The sequence below is a fragment of the Pinus tabuliformis genome, chromosome J, assembly GCF_031772625.1.
Source record: "Pinus tabuliformis cultivar Carrire ecotype Pingquan chromosome J, CPIR1, whole genome shotgun sequence".
Taxonomy (NCBI): Eukaryota; Viridiplantae; Streptophyta; class Pinopsida; order Pinales; family Pinaceae; genus Pinus; species Pinus tabuliformis.
The window spans coordinates 173,233,031-173,260,367 of record NC_142295.1 but is presented as its reverse complement, the minus strand read 5'-3'; the positions used below and the strand labels follow the sequence as shown (position 1 = coordinate 173,260,367).

The 27,337-nt window shown below is 37.1% G+C and overlaps 1 protein-coding gene across 2 annotated transcripts in view; it reads right to left on the bottom strand.

The window, feature by feature from the left end:
• The window catches only part of DCP2 (decapping 2), a 214,430-nt gene that overhangs the window by 124,156 nt on the left and 62,937 nt on the right, over positions 1-27,337 (bottom strand). For both annotated transcript variants that reach the window (XM_089377456.1, XM_089377455.1), the window contains exon 3: positions 19,568-19,695. In XM_089377456.1, the coding sequence (XP_089233582.1) occupies positions 19,568-19,695 (128 nt within the window). The remainder of the gene's footprint in view (positions 1-19,567; positions 19,696-27,337) is intronic.

The window sequence follows — 27,337 nt, the reverse complement described above, 5'->3', positions numbered from 1 at the left end:
TTCCGAAATTTCTAACATGTTTTGGTCACCAGTTCAAAATATGGCCCAACTTCCCAAGCAATCAATGAAGAACTAGCATGGCACGGGCCTTTTATGATAGACTCTATTGGAAATTTAGTAATAAATAGCAAAGGTTTTTTTTTATTAATAAACACCAAAGGCCTTATTATCACAAAGCAATTGCTTCAAGTCCCACTGAATTAATGTAGAGAAATGAGGTGTTGGTCTATTTGCGTTAACAAGTTATTTATTTTCATTTAACATATTCGTAGAAATAGTATTTATTTACATATAATATCGTAATTATTTATAATACTAGGAAAATTCTTTAAAAAAAAAATATATATATATATATATATGTTTTAAAATTCCATAGTATTTCCAATATATGATAAATGCATTTTAAAATAGTAAAATTAATTATATTAATATTTAAATCAATCTCTTTAGCACCTTAATTATATTAATATTTTAGGTCTTAATTTAATTTAATTTAATTTAATTTTAGAAAATAAATAAATTATTAATATTTTTAGGGTTCCTCCATTTGTTATGTTTCCTATGAAGGGACATGGATTTCTTTTAGTAAAATTGTCTAGGACATTATTTTAATATTTACTTGGTTTACTATTTCTATAGATGTTGTGTGGAGATATTTTAGGGAATTATAATTTTAATGCAAAAAATATTTGTTAGCATCCAAGGTCTAGTTGTAATGCAAAAGTGTTCTTGGTGAATTTATTAATTTTGAAGATGTTTGTATATACTATATAATTATGTTTAAGTACCATGCAACGAATTGTTTTAAGAGATGAAGAATTATTCTTGTTCAATTTATTAGTTTTTTATATCAAAATATAGTTTTATAATAATACTTTATAGCATAATTTATAATATAATTATGCATTAATCAATCATGTCCTCTATTCTCCTCTTAGCTTATTTTCTTTTACTCACTTATGTACCATACTTTTGTCTGCTTTAAGATGCCTTAATATCATATACATTTATCTCCTATGTGTCTATATATACTTTGTATATGATTCATATTACTTACTGGTCTCTCTCTCTCTCTCTCTCTCTCTCTATATATATATATATATATATATATATTTGTTAGGATGTGTAAGGAATTAATTATGTCATTAATGAAGATATCATTTAAATCTTGAAAGTTTTGGAATTTAATGGTCTTTTGGTAATTGGACATCTCTAGTCACCCAATAAATTGTCACTAAAAATGTCAATACCCTTCCATGACACATTAGGGCTAGAAAATGCTAGGCAAGTATTATGAAGTGATACTATGAACTATGAAGACCTATGTATTAAAATAAGTATTGTTACGCATCTGAATAAATCACCCTACAATTAGGACAAGGAGGTAGCAATACCACCCTCCTTGACCTCGGTATCAATAACACCTGCCTACAGCTAATAATAGCAGAAAACCTATACCCACATGTGAGCTTCAATTTACGAAGTTATATTTGCTAATCTATATTGTACTTCATATACTCATAACCATATTTTGTGACCAGGAAAAAGTTGTGATGGTAGAGATGTATCAACGACGACATCGTTTGGCAACACTACCACTGTCATAGCCATCACCATCACCCCCACCAACTTTAGCGTCTAAGATAACAATTATAATGCGCTCATTGGAAGAAATCTTGGAAACACTAAAAGGATCGTCGACAGCCAGTCCCAAGGAAGAGCGACCTCACATTGAGGAAGACAACCTAGAGGGGTCCAGAGGGTTAGATTATAGACAGCCTCATGACGATATTTCTAGGAAGCTACAAAAGATTAAGCTTCTAGAATTTTAAGGAGGACAAGCCGAAGAGCGTGCTAAAGCATGGTTGGAAGGAATGACAAGGTATTTTGCACTAAGAGAATATGTTTCTACCACCAAGACAAAGATCATTATATTTTTGCTAAGAGAAAGTGCTTTGATTTGGTGGGGAAATCTAGAAAAACAATTGCATCTCACATCGGACAACATTCCCTGGGAATTGTTCAAAGAAAAGCACAAAGTACTTGCCACCATACTTTCAAGAGCAGCAAGCTAGAGCCTTCCACACATTAATCCAAGGTAACAAAACTATGGAAGAATATGAAATATGGTTTATGGAACTCGTAAAATATGTTCCCTATCTGGATACTAATGAACGACAAGTTGAGCGTTATGTGTATGGATTAAACCCTCGAATCAAAGCCATGGTTAGAATATGTAGACCATCATCAATAGCAAAAGCAATTGAATGTGCCCGCTATGAAGAGGAGCATCTAGGGATCAAAAGAGATGTTAGGCCGACAGGACCCCCACAGCTAAGATTTTCGGGGAAGACTCCCTAGAACTTCTTTAGGGGGAGTAGTTCGAGAGCACCTCCTTATGGTAATAGATTTACTCCAAGAGTAGGAGCAAGGGCTCCCGTGGTAGCTAATATTGCATCTGCAATATCATCAAGATCTAACGCAAGTCAATGGAAATCTCAAGGAACTAATAGTAGAGGAAGAAGCACAAAAGGAAGCAACACAAGAGGACGGAGCTCCTTTTCAAGAAACTCATAGTATGACACAAAGGGATCACCCCAAGTTAATTGTTAGGGATGTGGAGGACCTCATTTTCAGCATGATTTCCCAGAGACTTCATCAAATGTGAAGCATAGGGAAGAAAAAGAGCGATCATTAAATACGAAAGGTAGTCATAGAATCCATGCAATAGTCAACAACAACTAGACAAAACATCAAACCATTGTAGGGGAGTCCTCGGGTACTATTAACAGCATAAAACTCAAAATCTTAGTTGATATTGGTGCCACTGATAGTTTTATTTCTTCATATGCATTAGATAAATGTGGGTTGGCAGCACGCAAGAAAAAAGAATTCAAATAGGTAGAAATGGCTTCGGGGGAACTTCAATCCGTAGAATCAAGTGTTGAGGAATGCATAGTTGATCTAGGGGTCTCTTCAACTAAGTTAAAAGTATATATCACAACCCTAGAAACTTATGACCTAGTCATAGGGATGAATTGGTTGGAAGCTCATCAAGTTTGGGTGGACTATTATGGAAAAAGAATTATATGCATAAATGATGAAGGAGAGTTGATTTAAATCCAGGTTATTGAGAGGAAGATATATTTACGCTTCATCTCAACAATACAAATGAAGTGTTGCCTCAGAAAATGTTGTCAAGTATATGTAGTAAAGGAAGTAAGCAAAGAAAAAGGGCCACCCCTAGAGCAATATGCAATGTTATCTAATGTTTCAGATGTTTTTCCAAAGGAACTACTAGGATTACCTCCCGAAAGGGAGCTTGATCTCACAATAGAATTAAAACCTGGTACTTATCCAATCTCTAAAACACCTTATAGAATGATGGCTTTGAAACTTCAAGAGTTACAAATTCAACTGAAGGAACTACTAGATATCGAACACATCCGACCCAGTGTTTCACCTTGGGGTGCTCCTATAATTTTTTTCACGAAGAAGGATGGTTCCCTGCAACTATGCATAGACTATTGAGACTTAAATCGAGCTACAGTAAAGAATAGGTATCCAATGCCTCGAATTGATGATCTCTTCGACCAAATGAAAGGGGCTTCGGTCTTTTCAAAAATCGATCTACAATCAGGTTATCATCAAGAATTAAGGACAGCGATATTTCTAACACTACATTCCGAACACACTTTGGGCATTATGAATTCACAGCGATACAATTTGGATTGACCAATGCACCAGCAATATTCATGAATCTTATGAATAGTGTTTTCCGCAAGTACCTCAACCACTTTGTACAAGTCTTCTTAGATGATATTCTCATCTACTCCAAAAATGAGAAAGAGCATGAAGAACATTTGCGGATAGTATTATCTTGCCTCAGGGAGCACCAATTATATGGAAAGTTATCCAAGTGTTCCTTCTTTCGAAGAAGATTCATTACCTAGGTCATATTATATCTGGTGAAGGGATCTCAGTAGATCCTGAGAAGGTAAAAGCAATCATGGATTGGTCGATACCGAAAAATGCACATGAAGTGCATAGTTTTATGGGTTTAACCAGATATTATCAAAGGTTTGTAAAAGGGCTCTCAAAAATTGTAAAGCCTATCACAACCCTCCAACGTAAAGGAGTTAGGCACAAATGGACCGAGGAATGTCACATCGCATTCTCTAAGGTTAAAAGATTGTTGACCAGTGCACCAATCTTGCAAGTACTTGACATGGATAAAGACTTTACTATATGTACACATGCATTCAAGCAAGGGTTAGGTGCAGTATTAATGCAAGATAGAGGAGTAATAGCATATGCCTCCAGGAAGTTAAAACATCATGAGGAACACTACGCCACACATGATTTGGAATTGGCCACAGTAGTACTAGCGTTGAAGGTATGGGGACAACTACTTGGTAGGGAGAAGCTTTATGTTCAAAAGCGACTACCAAAGTTTGCAATACTTGTTAACCAAAGGGACTTGAATGTTAGGCAAAGACAATGCCGTGAATTCTTAAGCAAATATAACTTTGGAATTTCGTACATTAAAGGGAAGGAGAATGTAGTGGCAGATGCTCTAAGTAGAAGACCAAGGATCTTTTCCCTTATACCCATCAAGGTAGACTTGAGGGAGCAAGTGCTAGAACATCTCTTGGAAGATAGTTGGTATTTAAAAGTAAGATCTGGGCTTCATAGTAAAGATCCAAAAGAACCTAAGTTTGAGGGATATGAACTAGAGGATGATGGACTGTTATGATTCCATGGAAGGATGTATATCCCTAATAGTGGGGATATTTGAAACACCATCCTTAAGGAAGCCCACAGAGCATTGTATTGTGTGCATCCTGGGGTAAAAAAATATATGTTGATACAAGAAAACTCTTCTTTCAGGCAAGCATGAAGTGCGAGATTTTCTAATTCATTGCAAAATGTCTTGAATATCAGCAAGTGAAGGGTGACCATCATCACCCAGCAAGTCTCCTGCAACCTCACGACATTCCTATGACCAAATGGGAAGTGATTTCTATGGATTTTATCATCGAGCTACCTATTACCCCACAAAGGCACAATGTCATTCTGGTTGTGGTAGATAAACTAACAAAAAGTGCTCACTTTATTCCCGTAAAAGATACTTATGAGGTTGTTGACATAGATCGGGTATTTATAAATGAAATCATCAGATTTCATGGAGTTCCTAAGAAGATCATATCAGATAGGGATACACGATTCACTTCAAGGTTATGGACTTGTATGCAATCAACTTTAGGAACTCAACAAGATTTAGGTACAACTTATCACCCTAAGACTGATGGACAAACAGAAAGAGTGAACCAAGTAATAGAAGATACGCTGAGAATGTATGTTATGGAGCAACAAACATAGTAGGAAAAGTACTTGCCCTTGGTTGAATTTGCATACAATAACAGTTACCATAGTTCAATCGGAATGCCTCCATTTGAAACATTATATGGAAGACCTTGTAGAACACCGTAAGTTGGGACAAGTTAAAGGATCAGGTGATAGTGGGACCGAAATTAATTCAAGAGATGGAACGGGAGGTAAAACAAATTAGGCAATCGTCAAAGGAAGCACAAAATAGACAGAAAAGCTATGTTGATGCTCACAAGATAGATAGGAACTCTGAAGTAGGGAATAAATTTTTTATCCACATTAGACCAAACAAAAGAACCATCCGATTTCGAAAAGGAACAAAGTTGTCACCCCGGTTTATTGGGCCATTTAAAGTTCTAGAAAAAGTTGGACCTGTCGCCTATTGTCTTACACTACCACCCCACTTGCATAAAATTCATAATATTTTTCATGTATCTATACTAAGACATTGCATACCTGATAAATCTCATAACCTTCAATGGAAGGAACTACAGGTATTGGACCAGGGAATCGTTTCGGACGAACCATTACATATACTGGAACGTAGATTTCAATAGCTCAGAAACACCCTGGTAGACCAAGTTAAGGTCCAGTGGGAGAAGTATAGTCCTGGATCAGCTACCTGGGAAGATACAAAGTCCATAGGTCGAAAATACCCTAACTTGTTTTGATTTTGAAGCACTTAAAGCCTTATTTTGTATATCTTAACTTTATTTTGACTGGATACTTGAGATTATCATTTTGAACTATTCTATAACTATGAAAGGTTACACGTAAGAATGATTTCAATTATTATGCTTGATGTTGTTGGTACATGGATACCAACATGAATAATGTTATATGTTTAACATTGCTAGTACTTGGATACCAATATGAATTATGTTATGAATGTGATGTCTACATTTTTACTTTATGTATCAATAGGAATGATAAGATGGAAATAAAAAAGAATGACTACACTTGACTACTTAATGTGAAAGCTAACATACAGATATATTGGCTAGACATAGACAAATATGTTATAAGAACTCTAAAATCAATATCATAGATGGCAACATATTTGGAATGCACAGAAATTGTTATCTAAGTACAATTAGTTTTGAATATACTGATGCATATGTTATAATGTGTGGACAAGTGTTTACATTGTAGATAGTATCGTTACCAAACTGACCGCATGATGACAAAGCTACAAGAACAATTGAGGCTCAATGAGATTCCACGTAAGGGTGTTGACCCTGGTCCTACTAGGAGGGTTGAGGTGTTTCCCATCGTTTATCCTCCAAAACCTGGAGTCATGGGAGGACTGTGCGAGCGACGTTCTCCTAGACGTGTGATGATGACTGTCAGATGCCTATTGGGAAATTAGGTCGATATAATCGACGTTATCACCCTTTAGGTTAAGAATGGTTAGGTTAGTATAGTTGGCACCATGACATATTCTAGTAGACGATGGAGAGGATGGGAGCAAAAAAGATTAGGAAGGATAGGATGATTGTAGAACAGCTTGGGATCCCGACTAGGGCAGGACATGGCTATTAAAGTTGTAAACCTATAAATGTCAAAACACAAATTTTAAAGTGTCCTCACATTAAACGAGAATTCAATCACATGACACAATCCTTACATGAGTATACTGATCGTTAAAATAATTACTAATATACGATATAAACCCTAACTTCGGGACGAAGTTTTCTGAAGTAGGGGTGTATGCAATGACCTATCTCTAATTATGAGTACAAGAATATTAGCATGCATACGAGGCATGCATATGATAGCCAGTGCCACATATGCATGCATCGCGTGCACTGCAATAGCATACATACTAACTAATTATGAAAAATGTCGAAGTATAGGGTAATGAATTAATTATTGAAGTAAATACCTAACTCGCTAGAATATAATGAATATATTGAGTGGGGTACTTGAAATGTATACCACCATCATAATATATAACTAATACAAAAGTAAATACGATGGATTATACAAAATAAAAAGTAATTATAATATATATAAGAAATTATATATTTTATATTAACTAAAAAAGAAATAAATATGTTCAAAGGATGCATAACATAAACATTTGAATAAATGATAACCTCTTAAATAAAACATAGTGTGACTAAACCTTTTAACTAAACATATCTTTAAAAGGAGTGAACTGATTCAGCCAAATCATATTTACCCACAAATATTGTTATTTAGTCATAAAAGGTGAGACTGCCTCAAAAATGGATAAAGGACCATTATGGATTTCCAAATGAGGGGGCAAGGGAGACATATTATTATAAAATGCAAAATGTTGAGACGATGGAAGGTTGGACACGTTGGTTTTAGGGATATAAGGAGGATGAATAGAGCATAGAAAGGGGAGAATTTTTTTGGACTTTCCAGTGAAGCAAAGATAGAGGAGAAAATACGGAGAGAGTCACAGACAGAGCAGAAGTTTGAGCAATTGTTCTTGGATGTTTGGACACGAGGGCTAGAAGACCTCGATTTCGAAGTCTTCTAGATTTGGGACCCAGATAGGTTGATCCCAGATAGGCTGGGAGGAAAAAGGTCGGTTTGGTAGCGGGAGCAGAAACAACGAAAGTCTAGAATCGCCTTCATCCAGGTAGGTATCTGCAATTAAATTGGTAAAATTAGGTTAAAATTGATTGTCCGGTTAATTGTAGAATTTGTCTGGTTAATTATAGAATCTAGGCATTAAGTTGTGATAATTGTTTGGTTAACTGTAAAATCCAAGGCAATAAATTTTGCTAGCTAAAAAGAACCCCTGCTACACTATCTATACGGTCTCTGCAGCCCCCAAATTGTTGCTTATTGTGTCTGCAACCTGCAGAATCAGTGGTACAGCTCACAGCCTTGTTGTATGACCCACAAATGTATTGTATGAACCAACACATGCATTGTATAGCCTACAACTCTACTTTTGTATAGACCTGCAGCCCTGCTGCACAAAAATACAGCCTGCCACTTGCCCACACTTGGTTGTACTGCTACAAAGAACTTTCTCCTTTAATTATCCTCCTCTAAACTACATTCCTAAGTGTGAAAGTCCTTTATCACTGTCTCTTGAACATTGGAGCAATATTCCTTTATCACTCTTGTTCAACATACTTTATGGATGTCTTTCTCCTTCACCTAGCCTTGCTTTTATAATCTTGAGTTATTGACCAAATCGATAACCCTAATCTCCAAGTGATTGACAGTTGAGATTAAACCTCGCTTCACTTGGGATCAGCCGTTAAGATTCATCTAATTCACTAATGCAAAAACCTTTGCATTTCACTAAGATTAAACTCATTTTTTATAAAATCACTTCACTCTAGCTAATCCTTCAATAAAAGTTCATTTTTCTAAGGTTGAAGGCTTCAGGCGACTTCCACACCGCTAGACACTTAGATCTATGTAAAAGTTCATGTCCAATACTACAATCATCAACAAGCAAACCAACTCAACTAAGTGGGTAAGGACTCAGTCGAGTTGGACCAATTTGGTACCAAACCAATAGAGTCAATAGTAGGTACAAATTCAGTCAAGTTAGACCAGTTTGGTACTGAACCAAACAAGTCAATAGTAGGTACAAACTCAACCAAGTTCAACCAATTCAGTATTAAATTATTCCCAAACCAATCAAAGGACCAAATCGATAAGGATTGAGGTAAACTTGGTCAACTCAACCATGTCCAAGTCCAAGTCCAAATTGACCGATTTTAAAAACATTAAGCACTACTCAAGAAAACATCTAATCATCTTCGACAACCATCAAGGATCCCAATGCAAACACTCTATAGTGGAGTGCTCCTCAAGTAATATAACATCCACCATAAAAAAATCAACTAATGTTTAATGCTAGAGGCCTCTAAGGCATTCCTCCAAAGCATATCTCAACAATCTAATGCAAAACACACTCCAAAGCATGTGCCCTAAAGGATATGTGCCCTAAGGTGAAGGTGCACTATCTAAAGGAGGATGAAATCTAGCATCGAGCAAAAAAACTTAGGGAAATTCTTGAATCAATGGGTATCTCTCTCCATGAATATGCTAAGTGTTAACAAATGTGGGAACCAAGTGTAAGACCCTGCATCAAGCCTAGCACTCCATCAATATCCAAATGTACTATCCAAGCCTCCAAATGTGCAATAATGATGCCAGCACAAGATGATAATCCATGAGAAAACAGGCAAGAGAAAATGCAACCAATAGCCACCAAGATACAAATCCTCCAAATGCAGCTTGCTTAGGCAAGGTTTTCAATTTGGGACAAGACCACATACAATATGGAGGTAACACAACATATATCAAATGGCTTAATAGTAGAAAAATAATTCTTATAGTTTAATCAACTATGTAGATTACGCTTAATAGATTGACGGAGATCCCATGGCTTCAAGAAAGGAAAAAGGTCATACATGGAACCATTGACATTTGTGTGCATAGGAAAAGTTGCATGAAACTATTTTGGTAAGAGAATAACTGGTGTGGATACATAGGCTAAAATGTCGCCTATGGCAGATTTCTGCTTATCAGTGCCAACTGATTTAAAAGATCAAATTGCAGTAGTTGTTGAATCCATTTCACAAGAGAAAACAAACTTAAAATTCCTACATAGGGCCAAATTGGCATAATGGGTCAACTGTCAGATTTCAGATTTAGACTTTTGATTGAATGCTTCAAAATTGTTTGACCTGGTGTTGTCCAAGGATCTCAACACTTACTATTAGAATATATTTTCATGATTTTGGAATCTAAAGGCTATTTAAAACGTTAATGTCTGTGTATTTTCTTTTGGAACATTAATTTTATGCTTCTTGAAACGTAGAGTTTATGATCTCAATGAATTTTTGCCTATTTCCATCCCTGCATGCAAAATAAATCAGCAAAATTTGAATGTTTGGTGTCTAATTGTATAGATTTACATCAATGTACATGAACCAGTGTTTTTTAATTAAAATTTGAATATTTTATGTATCTTTTACTCAGCCAAGTTGTTTACCAAGTCTAACCAGCTACAAAATCTTGTGCAAAACCAACTCTGATCGAAGTCGAAGTATAATAACACTAATTTAGACATATCCATTATCAAGTAGACTTGGAAAATGTGCTCCGTGTAGGAATTTACAGGGTAAGTTCCTCAGACAGAACACCAAAGGACACCGCTCACAAACAGATCGCAGATCAATACACCAGTACTTTTGACAAGGTTAAAACCCTCAAAGAGGGAAACAGTCCACGGCCTGAGCCAACGTGGCCACTTCAGGCAATTTATTAATAAAAGAATGAAAATTTACATAAGCTTCTCTCATGAACGGTTAACCTACAAATGACCCTCCATGCTCTTTAAATAGAGATCATGGACCAATCGGGTGTTAAGCCACGGATCAAGTGTCGGTAATACCGAGGAGAGAATGAACCGTCGGATCACTACATATCGTGATCGTCGGATTGTAAGTTACAAAATGTACATAGTAAAGAAACACACTTTACCTAACTCTATACTAGACCAAGTTGTACTTAACTATTTCCTATGTGTCGGAATATCCTAACATCCCCCCTTAAGAACAAATTGGGATAGGATTGAAGGATTTACAAATATGACACAATAGAAGGAAGGAGGCACTAGAGCCTATCCCCCCTTAGTGACAACTTCCTGAACTCCAACCATAAATCGAAGTTTAGTGAACTTCGCCTCTGTGAGAGCCTTTGTAAAGATGTCTGCAACTTGATCATCTGTTGAACAATATTGCACTTCAAGAACATGGTCATGAATGAGCTTTCTGATGAAGTGCATGTGCAGTTCAATGTGTTTGCTGCGCTGATGTTGGACTGGATCTTTGCATAGTTGAATGGCACTTTGATTATCACACCAAAGTGTAGTCGGATGCTGCTGCTGAAAGCCAAACTCTAACAGGATCTGACGAAGCCACAAGGCTTCCTTACTAGCTTCTACGGCACCACGATACTCTGCTTCTGCTGAAGAAAGAGAAATGGCACCTTGTTTCTTGCAAGCCCATGTAATAGGTCCTGAACCAAGAGTGAACACATAACCTGCAGTAGACTTTCGATCATCAGGGTCACCAGCCCAATCGGAATCAGTGAAACCAACCAATAGAGGAGATGCTTCGGCACTGTAATGAATCCCAAACTGAACTGTACCTCGAACATAATGAAGTATTATTTTAGCTGCTTTCCAATGACTTTCACGTGGGTTTTGCATAAACCGAGCAACAAGGCCAACAGCAAAGGAAAGGTCAGGACGAGTATGGGTTAGATACAAAATTTTTCCTACAAGTTGACGATATAAGGTAGCATCAACTTCAGGGGAAGTACAAGTGACTGAAAGTTTGACTCCAAACTGAAAGGGAGAAGGGGCTGGCTTACAGTCTTCCATGTGAAAATGACGTAGAATATCACAGGCATACTTGGATTGGGAAAGGGAAATACCTTCCTTGGATTGCAAGACTTGAAGACCAAGAAAATAATGTAAGTGTCCTAAGTCTGTCATTTCAAACTTCCTTTTAAGGCTACACTTCACATGGTTTATAAGGTTGGGATCACTACCAGTCAGGATAAGATCATCAACATAAAGAACAAGAATGATAAGAGACTTGCCCACTTTCTTGGTGTAGACAGTATTGTCATAATGACACCTAGAAAAGCCATTTTCTAAAAGAAAGTTATCCATTTTGGCATACCAAGCTCGAGGAGCTTGCTTGAGACCATAAAGGGATTTCTTAAGCCGACATACAAGGCTGGAGTATGTTTGTATAAAGCCAATAGGTTGTTCCATATAGATTTCTTCATGCAAGTCCCCATGCAAGAAGGCGGATTTAACATCCATCTGATGGACTTCCCACTTGAAAGAGGCAGCAAGGGAAAGAACAAGGCGGATAGAGTTCATTTTGGCAACAGGGGAGAAGGTTTCAGTATAGTCAATGCCTTCAACTTGTGAAAAACCCTTAGCAACAAGACGAGCTTTATGTTTATCAACTTTCCCATCTGGTCCATACTTGGTTCTGTAAACCCATTTGCATCTAACAAGTTTTCGTCCCTTTGGTAGAGGAACAAGATCCCATGTATCATTTGCCAATAATGAATGATATTCTTCATTCATAGCTGCTTCCCAATCTGGATGGCCTAAAGCTTCTGCAAAGGTGTCAGGATCATAATTCACTGAAGCTTGAGCCAGTAAAGAAGAGGCTCTCTCGAACTGAGAACGTGTACGTCGTTGATCTGTAGGATCACCGGCAAGATCACCTGCTGCATCCCGAGTAGCACGGACCCATTTTGGAAGCTGAGGAGCTGAAGGAGGATCCTGAGAAGGTGGGGGAGGATTTTCATCCTCGCTTTCATCATCTAAAGAAGAAATATTTTCAAAAGTAGAAGAGATAGGGAGAGGTGGCACATCCGCCGAACTAGGCTCGCAGGCCGATATATTTTCAACAAACTTTACATCTTTTCTAATGATAACATTTTTGTACTTAAGTGGAATAAGTCTATATCCTTTGACATCTTCAAAATATCCAACAAATATACATTTTTCACTCTTAGGTTCTAAAGCTTTATGTTTCTCATCTGGAATATGGGCCCATGCTTCACTTCCAAAAACACGAAAGTGACTTACATCTGGTTTGATTGAGCTCCATGCTTCTTCTGGAGTGATATTCTTTAAAACCTTAGTAGGAGTGCGATTTATTATGTAATTTGCACAGTTAATTGCTTCTGCCCAATAATTAAGACTAAGTCCTTTAGATTGAAGCATACAATTAGCCATTTCATTTAAGGTGCGATTCTTCCTTTCAGCTACACCATTTTGTTGTGGAGTATATGGAATAATATATTGCATTTGAATTCCATTCTCAGTGCAAAAGTTGATAAATGTGTTTTTAACATATTCTCCGCCATTATCAGATCTTAGCTTAAGAATTTGATGTCCAAATTGTTTTTCAACAAAGGCCTTAAAGGCCAAGAACATGTTAAATACTTCACTCTTGAGTTTTAAGAAGTATACCCAAGTGCGTCTGGAGAAATCATCAATGAAAGTTAAGAAATACTTGTAGCCAGAGAATGAAGCAACTGGAAGTGGACCACATAAATCACTATGCACGAGCTGTAAAGGGGCTGAGGCGTGCCAAGAGGCACGTTTTTCAAAACTGTCCCGATGATGTTTTCCGAGTACACATCCGGAACAAACACCATCTCTGCAAGATACCATTGGAAGACCTGTCACCATATTTTCTTTACATAGATTCTGAAGAGAGCAGTAGTTTAAGTGACCAAATCGCTCATGCCAAAGTTTGCTCACTTCATCATTATGAGCAACAAATACTGAGGGAAGATTTGATGACCCAAAGTTGTGAAACTTATACAACCTTGTAGAATCATCAGCAATGCCAGTAGCTAAAATCTGTCTAGGATCTCTTAGGTCCTTAATTACAACATCGTGAGGTGAAAATTCAATGATTTTACCTTCACCTGAATGGGTTATCTGATATACAGATAGAAGGTTGCAGGATAAGGTTGGAACACATAATACATCATTAAACTGACCATTGTCTAGATGAACAGTTCCGGTCCCTACAACACTAAGAGATCTATCATCACCAACATATATATTTTTGGTGTTACAATCATTTAAAGAAGAAAACATGGCTTTGTTTTTGGCCATGTGATAAGAAGCTCCAGAATCAATGAGCCACTCATGAGAATGAGAAGAAGAAGATACATTTAGTGCATAGCCAGACCGAGATGCTTGACAACCACATGCAGAAAGTGCCATTCCTGAAGATGAAGTTGAAGTTGAAGATTGCTCCAAATGGATGTTATGCTTCTTCATTGCTACTTCCAAGGCTTCCATCTTCTTAAAGCATTTGGATTCTAAGTGGCCATCTCGATTACAAAAGTTGCAATGTCTATCAGTCTTCTTCCATTTGTTTTTATTTGTCTTATCATTTTGTTGAAATGATTTTTCATTTTGAGGCGGAAATTGCTTAGGACCCTTGTTTGGTTTAAGACCATTCCTTTTAGGATACGACTTCTTAGGATTCTTTGAATTTGGTTGCTGTTGGGCGGCTAACGCTTTCTTAGAAGAATTTCCAAGATGAAGAAGACCAAGGTGTAAGAGTTTTTCTTGTTCTCTTATTAAAGAATCACAAAAGGAATCAAAGGAAGGGGACTTGTAGGCTTGTCCTTAAGAAATGAAGGCTTCTCTTGTAGAATGGAAGGTGGAAACAAACACAAAATAGGCCGGTCCCAACTTAATAAGAATGGAGTAGATAAGGCTACTATCTTCTTTCTTAACCTTAACACTTTCCAAGAGAAGTGTAAGGGTCTTGAACTTGGACAAAAAATCTTCAATGCAAGAAAAATTATTGGGGTCCAATGTAAGTAATTCATTTTCAAGTTGATGGGCTTTAAGTTCATTTTTAATTCCAAAGACTTTAGTACTCTGTTTCATTGCTTCATCAGGAGTATCAAGTTCTGCAATATGGAATCTAAGATCTGGAGAAATAGACATCCCTATGAACCCACATGCTTGGTCTTGCCTATTTTCCCATTTAGCTGCCTTGTCTTCATCTTTCGGTTTGGTCTCTTGGCCTGTGGCTATTCTGTAAAGACCTTTACTTCTAAGTAAATCCACAATGTAGGACCACCATTGGAAGTAGTTGGTGCTGTCAAGAATAACTTGGCATGGACTTTCCATTTTAAAAAAAAACTGAAGCTATAGATGCTGAAACTAAGTGTTTCAATGGAAAGATCTCGAAAAATTAGGCTGTTTCAAAAAACGGTTCTGAAAACGGCTTCCGGATGAAGAAGTTATGGCTTTTTGAAGAAAATTTGATGAAGTCGCCGACGAAGTGCGGGAATGTGCGGAAATGAAAAATCCGCCCCCACAAAATGGAGACTTGAACCCAAGACCTCTACTCTCATAAATTAGCTTTGCACCAAGTGAGCTATACAAAAAGTTTGAGAGAGAGAGAGGGGGGGGGGGGGGGGGGGGGGGGGGGGATGCTTTGGGTTGCGTGCTTGCTTTGAGAAAGCTCTTTTTCCTTACAAAACAAAAAACACAAAACCCAACACGGACATACAAAAAAAAAGAACCTTGCGGCTCGAAGTTAGCTTTAGCCGGAAACTAAATATTTTCCTCAATGTTTCTGATTTTCCGAGATCACACTAAGGCGCAGTGGAAAAGAGCATACGCATGAGAAAAATCCTTCCTTTTTGTTTCTGATTTGCCCAGATCGCACAGAGTCGCAGGGCAAAGAGCATACGCAGAAATGAAAGGTATAGATCCGGTAATAAAAAAGCTAAATAAACTGAAAACCGAAATAAACAGAGAGAAAATAACTGTAAACTGCAAATAAACACTGTATACCTCCAGATCTTAAAAATGACGCAGCTAGGGCTACCGGAAACCTTTTCGCGTGAAACGAAAGGGGTTCCTCACTGGAACAGATGCTCCCAACACAACAGAGCAATCCTCTCGGCCCGAAAGCAGTCAGAAACAGTAGATCTAGGAAACGGTAGTCGGATGCAGTTCTACCGGCTTCAGATTTGGATCACCAACGGACGCGGCCCTCAAATAGCTCTGATACCATGTAGGAATTTACAGGGTAAGTTCCTCAGACAGAACACCAAAGGACACCGCTCACAAACAGATCGCAGATCAATACACCAGTACTTTTGACGTGGTTAAAACCCTCAAAGAGGGAAACAGTCCACGACCTGAGCCAACGCGGCCACTTCAGGCAATTTATTAATAAAAGAATGAAAATTTACATAAGCTTCTCTCATGAACGGTTAACCTACAAATGACCCTCCATGCTCTTTAAATAGAGATCATGGACCAATCGGGTGTTAAGCCACGGATCAAGTGTCGGTAATACCAAGGAGAGAATTAACCGTCGGATCACTACATATTGTGACCGTCCGATTGTAAGTTACAAAATGTACATAGTAAAGAAACACTCTATACCTAACTCTATACTAGACCAAGTTGTACTTAACTATTTCCTATGGCAGGCAGATTTCTGCTTATCAGTGCCAACTGATTTAAAAGATCAAATAGCAGTAGTTGCTGAATCCATTTCACAAGAGAAAACAAACTTAAAATTCCTACATAGGGCCAAATTGGCATAATGGGTCAACTGTCAGATTTCAGATTTAGACTTTTGATTGAATGCTTCAAAATTGTTTGACCTGGTGTTGTCCAAGGATCTCAACACTTACTATAAGAATATATTTTCATGATTTTGGAATCTAAAGGCTATTTAAACCGTTAATGTCTGTGTATTTTCTTTTGGAACATTAATTTTATGCTTCTTGAAACGTAGAGTTTATGATCTCAATGAATTTTTGCCTATTCCATCCCTGCATGCAAAATAAATCAGCAAAATTTGAATGTTTGGTGTCTAATTGTATAGATTTACATCAATGTACATGAACCAGTGTTTTTTAATTAAAATTTGAATATTTTATGTATCTTTTACTCAGCCAAGTTGTTTACCAAGTCTGACCAGCTACAAAATCTTGTGCAAAACCAACTCTGATCGAAGTCGAAGTATAATAACACTAATTTAGACATATCCATTATCAAGTAGACTTGGAAAATGTGCTCCGTTGATTTTATATAACACTTTAAAAAATTGTGAATACAATTGGCTCCCTTTTGAACATCTAGGAACATTAAAAGAATTTCTTTCCGCTTTTTTGCCTCAGTTAAAAGTATCTTCCATTTTACTAGCACATGGCCAGTTAAATGCTGCTGTGCATTTGAGGCACCGTGTCACCATAGACGCAAAAATATTCAGAAAGCAAGATCATGAAATACAATTTATGTAAAGCAGACAACATTTTAAAAGATATGGAGACTACGTATGAAAATAGAGTAGCATCCTAAGTCACATGACACGAGGACACGAAACACGGAGGACACGTAAATACGAGGTATTCAATACGAAACGCAGTGACCTGGAAACAGGACACGGGGGACACGTTTTATATATATTTAATAAAAATATATATATATATATATATACCGAAATATAGTTTTTTATCCATATTAAATTGCAGGTTGCAGCTTATCTAATCAAATTAAAATATAATTACTTCTCAAAGTTCATAGTTCACTTTAAAAAAATAAATAGAATCAAAATTTACAACTTACAAGCACATAAGAAACTAAGTAGTAAGTACTTACTACTAATTATAAATTTAGAACTTAGATATTAAAACCATAAAATGCAGATTTTCCATTAAGTCATCAAAATCAAAATGTATCAAACCAAGACAACACCAAAAGGGAATTTACTCCTGCATTCAACGAAAAACCTAAGTGAATCCACAACAAAAGCAAGAGAACTGGAACCACAGAACCAAACAAACAAAGCGCTGATGGCTATAACTTTTAATATTCTGAAATCTGAACATTGAGCTTCAAACTCAGAGATCCAAATTGAAATTATAGGATTGTTTCTTTACTGGGTTTTACATTTATCGTTCACATTTCGGCAACCAAAAGAAGTCTCAGCAAACAAACGTGGCACTCTAATGATTCATACCACGTGGATGCTTGCAACTACAAGTTCATTTGAGATAGATGGGCTTGAAATTTGTGGAGTAAACACTTTTTGCTCATGGCAAAAGAGAAGAGGAATATTCAGTGGACATTGCATCTATTGAAAAATTATATGGTTATTGATAGTCGTATGAATAGAGATTAGACTCATTAATGAGCGTTGAAGAAAAACTGAATAAACTTCAAATTTCTGTGATGAAAAACCATTAAAAAAATTTAAAAACCTGTGAAACATATGTAGCAAGTCGTTCACCGAATCTCACTAACCAACCGGAGTTTGTAAGCCGGAATCTCGCTATAAACCATGTTTTTTTTTCAATACGTATTCAAAACATCGAAATACGTTAGGGCAACGTATTCTCCAGACAAAATACGCGTATTCAAAATTTATGACACGAATGGAAAACGTCGAATACGTATTCGATTTTTATGACACGTGAAAAATCGTATTGGACACGTATTAGGGCCGTTTTCGTGTCCAATACATAAAATACGGGACACGGGACCCTAGGGGACGTGTCCTGTGACTTAGGTAGCATCCAATAAGGAAAAAATGCAGCTTCGAAACAATCTAATAAGGGAAATAAATATTGAGATAAGTGATAGATATGATCATTAAAGGCTTAATAAAATTAACAAATATGTAGAGAATAAACACTAGCTTCCCTAAGCTGCCTTAATAATGGGCCAACCAAAGATACAGAAAATCAATGACTCTTGAAAATTCTGGTGTATGAATTGGATACTAACCAAAGTGAGTGGGTTGAAAACCTGATCAATTAAACTGCTCACATGAAGGTCATTGAAAAGGGCCATCATATGCGACTGAATAGCAATCAAATAGTGAGGGGCAGAGCTAACTTCATTGCCTAACCTAGCAGAATCTCTGTCACCAAAGGATTCAAGTTCTAGGCATTTAACGAATTCAACAAATTAGGCAGATGCATATTATACATAAGAGTTTCACTGGGTCTAAAGTTTAAACTATCACTCTTAAATCAAAGTCATCTTGCATTAATTTTAACTGTCTTGAAAATGTCATTGACACACGTTCTGCAATCAATCAATAGATGAATACACTTTCCAGCAAGCAAGTCTCAATTAACAAGGGCCAATTAAAGTTGTATGTGAACAATTTTTTTAAAGGATATATGTTGAGTATATTTGCTGCTAAATCTTGTGGAGTTAAGCATCCCCAGAGGTACGGAAAGAGAGGTCGTGATGATACCATCTATGTCCGTACCACTCCTCATGGAGTAGATCCCACAGCCAACCAATTGATAAACACAACAATTTTTCAGCATCCATCATCAGTTTTAAGTTTTAACCTCTTTATTATTTGCTTAACTTTCAAGGTTTGCCAAATACAATTACAATAATGAGAAAACTCATGCAAATCAGGTTCATCTAATAAATTATAAGCAATCAGAAAGCAAAGTTCTACAAAAGACATTAACGGAATTAGCCAACATCAAGATTCAAAGGGAAATAGTACAATTTTCTTGAATTTTGTCACCAATGGAATCAAAATTATAAACAATTTCTCCTAACTAGAATGTATAACAGCCCAAGTCTCTTTCACAACACCATACATACCCTCTCATAAGACTCGTCCAAAATTATTGCACCAGTTACTGGCACACGAACTTTGTAGGAAGTGAAATCTTTATAAATGTCATCTATATGTGCAATATAAGGTCTTAATGCTGCACAACTCTGAAACACTGTAAGAGTTAAAGAAAAATATTTTTTTGCATCGAGCACAAAATACTTGTAAAACTCAAACTCTAAATAATGTGTTGAAAATCCTAGTAAGAGGCATTCCTTGACTAAACAACTTAGTGCTAAAGACCATCAAAAATAAAATTTTAATGAAGTACTGAATAATGATAAATGCACAATATTTTTCTTGACATTGTTACTAACTAGACCTTTTCATAAATAAAATAACTAACACACTATGAATCTAAACATGTGAAATTCAAGGAAATAAATAAAGATATTTATGGCACTGGATTTGTTCTAAAGTCATAATATGTCCTGTTGCATCCACTCCGCAGCTCTATTACCAATGATCTGGGAACCAATATGCCTACAGACTTTGGACTCTGTTACCTTCTACCACAAGTGCTTTTGGCACATCCTTAGTGTATATTCGTAATATATATCACAAGACACAAAACAAACATCAGATTTAATCGTAGAGAAATAAGACAACTCACACTAAAACATTCATGCTCAGGACCAAAGATTTCTAGAAAATCCATTTTCAAGTTTGTTTTAAGATTACCACACCAAGGGGTGGCAGGAGTGGGAGGGGTTATCCTATGCCCCGATGAACAAATAGAGACTCAATAAGCTTCGGGTTGGGAATGGCAACCAATAACCAAGCTGAATACCTTGCACTTTGGCAGGGACTGGAAATCGCATCGGCAAAGAAAATAACCAAAATAACAGTGTTTGGAGACTCAATGATTGTAATACGCCAGATGTGGAAAGCTAAAGGATTGCAAAGCATAGCTTCTTCCCCCATCCTGCAGAGGATCATTTTGCAAACAATGCAATTCGAGCAAATTGAATTCTTTCATGTGTAGACAACTGAACACAATGGCAGATTCATTGGCCAACAAGGGATTTATATTGGAGCAAGGGAAATTAGAATTGGAACATGGGAGGCTTTGCAACACACCCATTCCATGATCAACGAACTCAATCATTATCGCTTATATAAAAAATATAATGGCCCTTCCAGCCAAATAATTGAACCAATCTTCATGGTGGATCTCGTCCACACACCTCTATCATCAAACATATGGTTAATAGCTCAAAATCCGACACATATTTTTAAGGATTGGGGCACTCATTAATTTTTTGGCCACACAACATGGAGGGAACGAACCCCTGTCTAAATTGCATTAACATCTGGTGACCTAAGGTAATGAAATGGGAGAACAAATGGCACAAGGCTTCAATGCAGCAAGGTTGGAAAATGTTAACACAAGTGTGTAGAGCCTCATCTCTGATCACACATTCACTTCTCTACAGATCGATATTAATACTTTTATCCCTCCATATCATACAACTTACATCCCTCGCAGCTGATTAAGATCCAAGCATGGATTTAGTAATTTTGTATTTGAATGATCCAGGGAGGCATTTATGGAGGAGGCATGGATATATATGGCTTTCTGTTGTGCTCCTGTCCCACACCGCGCTGCTATTGAGCGCTTACTGCTGTGAATAGAGGTGGCCTTCCCCCTTTGAAGCTCAATACAAGGAGTATTACAGTCCGGCAATGGAAAACTTCGGAGACCAGTTACATGAGGATGAGCAGGTTAAAACCAATAGGCTGTTGTCAAGGTTGCTAGAATCGGTTCAATGGTTGCTGACCACCCTTCAACAGAACACTGCGGAGGAGCATGAGCAAAAATCTTATCAACTGCTTAAGAACACCAAGTATGAATTATTACAGGGAAAGTTGGAGCAATTTTAGGCTGAAATCCGGGTTGAAATGACAGCCTTGGATATCAGATATCAGGGTGGCAAAGCTTGAAGAAAATGGCAGCAGTGGAGCTCTGTTCAGCGTGGACACGGTTGGAACTGTTGAAATATGTAACTAGGTTCAGTCTTCATAATGACATATGTAATCATGATTTATGTATTTAATGTAAAGAGAAAAATAAAATTATTATTGTCATTCTTGAGGCATGGGTTTCATGCTCAAGGTTATTTGATTTATAGGTCAAGCACCCATTGAGTGCTTCTAGGGCTTGTCTTTGAGTCAACAAGTCATAAGAGTCATTATAATATGTTGAAGACCCATTTGGGCATCATGTATTATGTAAGAAAAAAATATTTGAGTCATAAAAGACCCTCCAAGACCTTGTCATCATGCAAAGAACAAGTCGGCCTACAAGCAGCATCAAGTCGGCCTCATGGACAGCTATTCGACCTCCAAGGAAGACTATATATAAGGATGCATCGACCTCATTTGAAAGGCATCAATCCAGCTCACAAGAAGTTCGATCTAAAAGGAAGAAAAAGACCTAGAAGGAGCGAAGAAGAGGAGAATCCAAGGAGGAGAAAAATCGAAGCTAAGAAGATTGTTTTAGGGCCAATATCTCTCACACATGTGGACTGCAGCTAGGGTTTCCAAAGTGAAAATTGCAGACCTTAAAAGAAGCCAAAATCTAGCATCAAAAGATCATTCTTGCAAGCCAAATTCATGAGAAGAAAAGTCCAAGCAAAGCGAAGGAGAGAAGCCTCTTAATTGTGCCCTAAACCTCTCACACGTGCAAAGTAGCAATCATTGCAGGAGGCCGAAAATTGCAGGCCGAAATTACAGTCAAAGTTGCAGGTCCGAAATCTTGGTCAAAAGAGAAGTGGAAGCTGCTATAAGGCAAAGTTTGACTTGGATTGACTTTGTGAGAAGGAAGTACTTCAAGGAGAAGTTTGACTTGGTCTTGGAGGGATCTTGGTCAAGGGTCATAGGTCTTGGAATTCGTCATTTGAAGTTCTATAAGAAGAGAAGAGTTCTTGTGGGTTTTCCTCTCAAGAGGAGAGGTTTTGGCCCTAGCTGATAACCTATATCTTATGTCCTCTTGTCTCATTGTTCTTTATTATTTGGTAGTTGTTTGATGATAAGAACATTAATTATAACCAAGTGAAAGAAGAAGCTAACCAAGTTAAGTAAAAATACATCACAAGCAGTTATCAAATTAAGAGAAATGACCTAGTCTAGCTGCCCCTAAGTTTCTCAACATGGTTGCAGAGCTAAGGTGACAAGTCAAGAAGAGGCAGCTTGAAGATCACATCATTGAAGAAGGATGCATAAAGGCCGAGCACAAGGAAATCATTGAAGAAGACTAAGGAGCATCAAGGAGGAGTACTCATCATCACAAGGAGAAGAAGACCTCAAGGACCCTACCTCCACTCAAAGAAAGAAGGACTACACATTTGAAGCATCTTGAAGTCTCCATATTCTACACTTCTACATCCCAAGGAAGCAAGAAGAAGCATTGCCATCATCATCAAAGAAATCAAGGTGATCTCCCTATCTTTGAAGAGAGGATCACATTTCAAGCATATTTGAAGAAAGACATCTCTAGAAGAAGAAGTATTGTCATCTTCAAGGAAGCAAACATCATCAATCATCATCAAGAAAGGCATCAAGTTGAAGATATCATCATCAAAGAAACATCTTCACTTGACAAGTAAGTATCTTTATATCTATGTTTGAATCTACTATCAAAATGACTTCATTCTACAAGGAAATAAATTGGTTGGATCATCAAATTTCCTTGCATGGAAGAAGAGGATAGATTTAATCCTCATAGAGAATGAAGTTATTGCACATGTTAAGGGTTCAATCTCCAAACCATCACAAGAAGAAGCTCAAGCACTATTAAAGTATATGAAAGGGGAAATAAGGGCTCAAAGAATCCTTATAGAAACAATCAAGGATCCCATCATCCCTTATGTAGCAAATTTGGAGAAATCAAAAGAAATCTATGATAAACTAGTAGAATTGTTCTCCATAAGCACTGCTGGAGAAGTTATATCTTTGAGAACCGAGCTATACAAGATGAAGGAATCAAAGGAAGAAGGGATAGCCTCATATCTTATGAGGGTGTCACAAATAAGAGACCAACTACAACATTTGCGGAAAATAATGCCCGACAAAAAGAAGACCACACCGGTGCTCAATGTGCTACCTGATGAATGGGGTAACTTTGTATCAAGTATTTATGGAAAGAAGGAACCTACTCCATTTAGTAAACTTTGGTCATTATGTAAGATTGAAGAAACTAGGTTGAAGGCAAGGAGCGATGTTGGATCAAACGAACAAGTTCAAGCATATGCTGCTATGGCCAAGAGAAAAGGAAAGTTTGGTCCTCAAAATAGGAAAAAGATCAATATGTCAAAGATACAATGTTGTGAATCTAACAAATATGGGCACTTTAAACAAAATTGTCCTAAACTTGAGAGAGACAACAAGAAGAGAAAAGAAAGAAGTGAGGCCTGTGTCACCGAAGAAGTGGAAGAACCTAAAAAGAAGAAATCAAAGGAGGAGGAAGTGAAATATCTCTACTATGACTGAGATAATCTCCTTCACTTAGTTCTTTTCAGTTTTGTAGAAGATAGCAATCATGATAGGAAGCATCTCCATCATTAAGATGCATTAAGAATTGAAATAGAGATGACACTGTCATAGAAGCTTAAAAGGATAGCTGAAGTAGAAGTCTACATGGTTTTAGCAGTCAGCATGATAGAAAGAAAGTAGTTCATGGAATCAAGTTCCCAAAGACGAACCTCATGTTGAATGTTATCCTTTAAAGTCCCTATGAAGACATTAATCCTTTGCTTCTCTGGAATATCATTTACCCTTATATTCAATTTTTGAAAGTCCTCAATGTGCTCTGCCATTGAACCCTTTTGTAAGAGATTTATCAATTGGCTAAAGAAGGTGTTTCTCTTTGTATCTTCATAATGTGTTATCATTTCCTATGTGAAAATTGACCACGTGACAAGTAGTTTACGAGAACAAAGCCCTTCATACCATAAAAATTGATTCGGTTCTAAATATAAATATGCAATACGTACCTTTTGTAACAGTTGCACCTCATGTAGATCAAAATATTGCTCCATCTGTAGTATCCAATTTACTAGATCCTTGCCATCAAACTTCCTCATATCGCCTTTTCTTGATTTTAGGAGCTCGATCTTGAAACAATTGTAACTTTGTAATTTCAGATCTCCCAGTTTTGAAATTACGACCTATGGTAGCCCTCTACATCCTCTTTCCAATGCCACCAGTATGATCGAAATTGGATTCTCCAAGAAAGATTTATGCACAATCTCCCAAGATGACCTGATTATATACCTTTTCAGAAGAGCGAACTTGTACAAAGTGCCATGTGTCACTGTTTCGACCTTCGGACCTGAAACTTATACACAAAAATCTACATGCCATCCACTTTCTGTAACTTCTTACGAAACTTCAATCTAATGCTCAAAAGGAAAGTTATGACAATTTTCCCAAGATCACCTGTTTGGGATGTAATTCGGGATCCTGCAGAAACCCTAAATGTCTTGCACTGTTTCTCTGAAAATATAGCAAAACAAGATCTGAAATTCGGGCTCGAGCTTCACCTAGTTTTCGATTCAAACGAGTTTTAATTTCAGAGTCTGAAGCTTTGTAGAAAAACAATTATAGCGTAATTTCAGAGTCTGAAACTTCGTAGAAAAACAATTATAGCGAAAATTCCACGATGACCTGTTTGAGATGGAATTCTGGAGCTTGCAAAAACCCTAACTTCCTCAGATCAGATCTCTGAAAATATAGAGAGACAAGATCTGAAATTCGGACCCGAGGTTCAACAAGATTTCGTCTCAAATGGGTTTTTTTAGCTTCTGAAACGTCGCAGAAAAAAAAGTTATAGCGAAAATTCCACGAATACCTGTTTGGAGCAGCAAAACCCTAGAATCTAAAGCTCTGAAACCAAATGTTATGAAACTAGCTCACAAAAAGATAGAAAAGATAGATAAACGCCTTCAACATAAGCCTCTTCGAAGGGGCAACCTCCTTCACATTACACAAATGAACAATTCCTCAATGATACAAATGACAAGACCTCCTTTCTATATATAGGAGTCTAAGGGGTCATAATATAATCATAGCCGACATAACAATAATAATGTAAGGGCACAATAATAACAATAGTGGGCTTCTATGGGCACAATAATAATACAGGGACTACATGGGCACAACAATATAATAAGGTGGCTGCACTAATAACAATAAGGGGTTACACTAGTAGTATAGGGACCTAACACACACCTGTAGCATTAGACTTTGGACAAATCCCTTCTATTGTTGTTGGATGTTGGGGCTAACTTCTTTGGTTTCCATTCGGATGGTCTTCCTTTCCCTTTTCCTTTCTTCACATTGCCTACAAAGGTTGTAGGTTCTCCTTCTTGTCTTTGAATTCTTCCTCTAGAAATGAGCCTGGGTTCTTCTTGAGTGCAATTGCCCAGAAGCTCATCAAAAGAAGGACGCTATTTCCTGCAACTAATGCGTGTAATGAATGTCTCCCAAGACATGGGGAGCCCACCAAGAGTCATCTGCACAAGCTCTCTATCAGGTATGACTTCTCCAATGGAAAGAAGTTCATCTCCTATTTGAGAGATCCTCATGAAGTTGGTTGTTATAGATTCAGACTTAGACATCTTGATGTCACAAAATTGACTCTTCAAAGAGATGACTTGGCTGAGATTGTTGACCTCATACATCCTAATCAACTTGTCATACATCTCCTTTGACTTCTTCATCTTGGACACATAAGTGATGAGATGATCCCGAAGAGAATCAATAATGATCTTCTTGGCCTTCATCTCACCCTTCTTGTACTTGGATTCGGCACTAGCATTGGCATTCTCAAGGGGTTCAATTACTTGCCCATGTACATGCTCCATCACATCATTCTCTTCAAGGGTAAGATCCAATCTAGCCCTCCATGCTACAAAATTGGAGGCATCATTCAGCGTCGCTTCAATCTTGAAGTAGGAGGTAGTCAACTTGCCCAAGAAAGTTGATCACCAATCAGCAAGAAGAGTGTCTCAAAGGGGTGTTCTCTAGTCTCCAAAGGCCAATCTTCACCTTAGCTTCGATACCATGTTAATTTTTTCAAGGTGTTCTATGTTGATATAATCACTCAAGCAATTTCATCCAATTTCATTCACCCCAGTAACAATTAAGCAATTATAGATAGAAAGGTAAACAATAAATGCACAATAGAAGATAACCAAGCACAATGAGACACTGAGATTTTGGCCAAAGACCATGTAAAAACCCCACAAGGGGGAAACCCAAATCAATTCTACTTCTTCTTCTTCTATTAGTCAATCAATGTTTAGCATGAGATGCATCAGTCCAATAGTACATCCATAAACCAGTCGATTGGACACCTAATCCACTAAGGGTTTTCAGTGTGGAATATGAAGAGTCCAAGAGACCACTTGGTATATGAAAACCTATGTTGTCAGGAAACATGGGTTCGGGGAAAGGTGCGTCACTTTTTTAAATAGGGTATGTGGGTTCGTCGGGGGCATACTATAATTTATATATATTATATATTTTATAAATTATAATATATATGAATTTTGAAATCTTCCAACTTACAACAAGAAAAATAAATCAGCGTAAGACTTAAACATGAACATTCACTTTGAAATTTCAAATTTGATATCAACTGGAAATTGCAACTTACATATTGAAATGAAGACAATAACTCCCTTCAAGAAGAAACCCAAAGTAGATTATAAAATTAATATATTTGTTTAAAGAACTTTAAACCATAAAAACAC